Here is a 4166-nt window from a genome sequence, read left to right as displayed (position 1 = left end):
ACAAAAACTCAACGAATGGATCAATTCACTGAACAGAAAAGTTTAGTAATGGTCAAAAATAAATTTCTAGTTCTATGTGTAAGTTAACCAGAAATGAACTAGATAGAAGTTCAAGACAATTTATCTACCATTGTTTTATACTTATATTTTAAGTATAAATATTTATTGATTTATCTACTATCGTTTTGTACTTAAAATACAAGCATACATGGTGAAACCCCATCTCTATAAAAATACAAAAAAAAATTAGCCAGGCATGGTGGCACACACCTGTAATCCCAGCTACTTGGTAGGCTGAGACAGGAGAATCACTTGAACCCAGGAGGAGGAGGTTGCAGTGAGCCTAGATCATGCCATCACACTCCAGCCTGGGCGACAAAGCAAGACTTAACCTCAAAAAAAAAAAAAAAAAAAAAAAAAAAAAAAAAAAAAAAAAAAAAAAAAAGGTGTAAAATGAAGGTAGACAAATTAATAAATATTTTTAGTTCTTGATTTTAAAATCATTTCCCCCTGGTTATTGAGGAATATTTCAAATCCCATGATCTTGGATATTTCATACTGAAATTAGCTTTTTCAAATTACTTTCAACAGATGTCATCATATTTTCATCCTTCTAAGAAATCTGTGAAATAGAAAAGGTAGATATAACCATCTTACCAAGGAAAGGTGCAGAGAGTTGAAATGACCAGTACTATCCCACATAACTAGCTAATATCAACACTGAGATTAGAACTCATGTGTTCTGATTCAGAACAGATTTTTCATCTACCAAGCCAGCTGGTTCTCAAAGTGTGGTTCCCAGAACAGCAACTTCAGCATCACCTGAGTTTTTAAAATTGCATATCCATCCTTGGACTCCACCCCAGACCTACTAAATCAGAAACTCTGGAGGTAGGACCCAGCAATTATTATTATTATTATTATTATTATTATTATTTTTTGAGATGGAGTCTCATTCTGTTGCTCAGGTTGGAGTACAGTGGCTCGATCTCGGCTCACTGCAAGCTCTGCCTCCCGGGTTCACGCCATTCTCCTGCCTCAGCCTCCCGAGTAGCTGGGACTACACGCACCTGCCACCACGCCCAGATAATTTTTTTTTTTTTTTGTATTTTTTCAGTAGAGATGGGGTTTCACTGTGTTAGTCAGGATGGTCTCGATCTCCTGACCTCGTGATCCGCCAGCCTCAGCCTCTCAAAGTGCTGGGATTACAGGTGTGAGCCACCGCACCGGGCTGGGACCCAGCAATTATGCTTTAACAAACCTGCCAGGTGATTCTAATGCATAGCAAAGTTTAAGAATCACTGCACTAAACAATGATGCCAAGAACTTGAATTAATTAATCTCATGAAGTGACAATTTTTCCTGTACTACATAAATGAAATGCCAAATAATATTAAAATGCCATGTTTGCTTTTTTTGTATGACTTGAAAACAGTTTACTGAAATGGACTTACATTTATATTATGATATAATTTTGTGATTATCTCTGTTAATGGATGAGAACAGCAGTGTGGATGTACTTGATTTTGGGAAAATCAAAGAGAAATACTAAGTATATTTCTAATAAGCCATAATTATAATATCACCTTGCATCTGTATATAATTTTGTATTATTCCATGCATTTTTATATATTACTTTATGTGATCTTTTCAGCCAGGGAAAGTTGAGTAGCTTTGTAACATTTCTCCTTTCCCCACAAAACCTAGAAATTTATTTAATAAACAAGAAATGTTGAATCTTCTGTTTCCTAACTGCAGATTTAAACTTCATGGCCTATCCCCATATAAGAGACATGAAATTGTATACATGGCCATAAAGTTTTGAAATTACCTAATATTTCTTTTTCTTCATAGATAAACGATAGCATGATATCAATGGCAAATGGGGGGAAAGTAGACAAATCAATAACCTTCTTGGTCTTTGTTGCTTCTGTGGCAAGTCCTCCCACACATCTCTTTACATTTTAGTCACCTAAAAAGAATAATCATAACTGAAATCCTGGAAATCACTGTCTATTTTTAACCTAGAAAAGACTGACTAATATCTTAGCCTTAAGGTGAATTTAATTGATGCTCTACTTTCTTTCAGAGACGTCTTCTTTGGACCAAAGATCTCTTTCGTGATTCCTTGCAACATTCACTGAGAATCTTCATGTATTCTGGAGAACACCATCCCTGATTTCCCACAAACTGCACTACATCAGTATAACTGCATTTTTAGTTTCTATATAGTGCAATAAAGCATAGATTCTATAAATTCTTACTTGTCTAAAACAAGTAAATCTGTGTTAAACAAGTAATAATAAAAGTTAATGCAGTCTAATTTTTCTCTGTGGACATTGTTGGCATTGGTTAAAAATTTTGTCTAGAAATGTAATCTATGAGGTGTTCATTATACTCAGTTAAAGAGTTCTGCCCCCCAGATGAAGAGCCATAGGCATGGCTCAAGGATAGAAAATACTTTCAGTCCTTAGCTGACAGTTACTAACCATGCATTGAAAGAACCAAGTATAAGTTGAGATTCTTGGAAGGGAGGTAGAAATTTTCTAGTAAGAAGGAAAAAGAGACCAGCCTGGGCAATACAGCGAGACCCCCTCTTTCCAAAATATTTAAAATTAGCAGGTTGTGGGTGCCCACACCTGTAGTTCTAGTTACTCAAGAGGGTCATTTGAATTTAGGAGTTCGAGTCTGCAGTGAGCTATGATTGCGCTACTGCACTCTAGCCTGGGTGACCCAGAGCAAGACCCTGTCTCAATTAAAAAAAAAAAAAAAAAAAAGGAAAAGGGAGGGAAAGGAAAAAGCAAACAATGTTTGAGTGAATATTATGTATGCTAATAATTTTAAGTACATTTCAGGCTGGGACTGGTGGCTAATGCCTGTAATCCTGGCATTTTGGGAGGCCAAGGTGGGAAGATCACTTGAGCCCAGGAGTTTGAGACCAGCCTGGGCAACATAATGAGATCCTGTCTTTACAAAAAAATTTAAAAATTAGCCGAGCATGGCGGCATGCACCTGTAGTCCCAGCTATTTGGGAGGCTGAGGTGGGAGGATCACTCGAGCCCAGAAATTCAAGGCTGCAGTGAGCTAAGATGATGCCACTGAACTCCACCATGGAACCACAGAGTGAGACTCTGTCTCAAACAAACAAATAAACAAAAACCAAGAACTTTAAGCACATTTCATTTTACTCTCTTAAAAAATGACAACAAAAGCTTTTAAGGTAATTCTCAGCCCCATTTTTCAGCTGCTAACTCAAGTTTAAGATATTTGCTAAAAATCAAGGCAGATTTTCAAGAGTTCCAATTCCAAAGCCCATATGTCACACACAGATGTATCCTTAAAACCATGATACATTTCCTAAAGTATCCATTTTTGCTTGAGAATAACAAAACACACATTAAAAGAAACATAATGGATGAGAATTTAAAAGTCTCATAAATTTTAAAAGTAAATAAAACTGGCAAATTCAAAGGTATTTTGTGATTGTTAGAGGAGACAGCTTTGGATTATGGCCCCATATCTTAAGAGGTATGTGACTCATATTGGCCATCAGAGGTAATGTCAGAAAGTCTTTCATGTTATAAAAATGTATTCAATGCCTGCTAAGTGCCAGACATTATTAAAATCTGGGATATAGTAATGAATAAAATGGACTTATCCTCTTGGAACTTGTGCTCTAACAAAGGTGTGATTGTTATAAACAAATAATTATTTATAAATATGAAGCCTGCTACAGAGAAGTATAGGGCACCATACAAAGTATTGTGCGGAAAAGTTTGAGAAACACTATACCACACAGGCAATCTGGGAGATATAATTTTGTGAATAAAAGTGACATTATGTCATTAAAATACATCCTTGGAAGTCCCTGATCTGTTTCTGAAGACCACACCCAGAACACTATCTGAAATCTAATCTGTTTAATAGTGTTACTGGGCTGGAAGACCAAACCCAGAACAGTGTCTGGTATCTAATCTATGTTAAATAAGTGTCACTGGGCTGGACCAAAAAATTTTGAGGTAGTCACAATTCAGTGTCAAAGTGTATATAAACACAGCCGGGTGCGGTAGCTCATGCCTGTAATCCCAGCACTTTGGGAGGCCGAGGCGGGTGGATCACGAGGACAGGAGATCGAGACCATCCTGGCTATCATGGTGAAACCCCGT

General features: G+C 36.7%; 1 protein-coding gene across 2 annotated transcripts in view; it reads left to right on the top strand.

The window, feature by feature from the left end:
* SCRG1 (stimulator of chondrogenesis 1) overlaps positions 1-2323 on the top strand; it is a 15762-nt gene extending 13439 nt beyond the window's left edge. For both annotated transcript variants that reach the window (XM_017847612.1, XM_017847613.1), the window contains exon 3: positions 2090-2323. In XM_017847612.1, the coding sequence (XP_017703101.1) occupies positions 2090-2144 (55 nt within the window). In that variant the 3' untranslated portion in view covers positions 2145-2323. The remainder of the gene's footprint in view (positions 1-2089) is intronic.
* Positions 2324-4166: the final 1843 nt, after the last annotated feature.

This window comes from Rhinopithecus bieti, unplaced genomic scaffold (genome assembly GCF_001698545.2).
Source record: "Rhinopithecus bieti isolate Rb0 unplaced genomic scaffold, ASM169854v2 scaffold_29254, whole genome shotgun sequence".
In the NCBI taxonomy this organism is placed as follows: Eukaryota; Metazoa; Chordata; class Mammalia; order Primates; family Cercopithecidae; genus Rhinopithecus; species Rhinopithecus bieti.
This window is presented reverse-complemented; position numbering and strand designations above follow the sequence as displayed.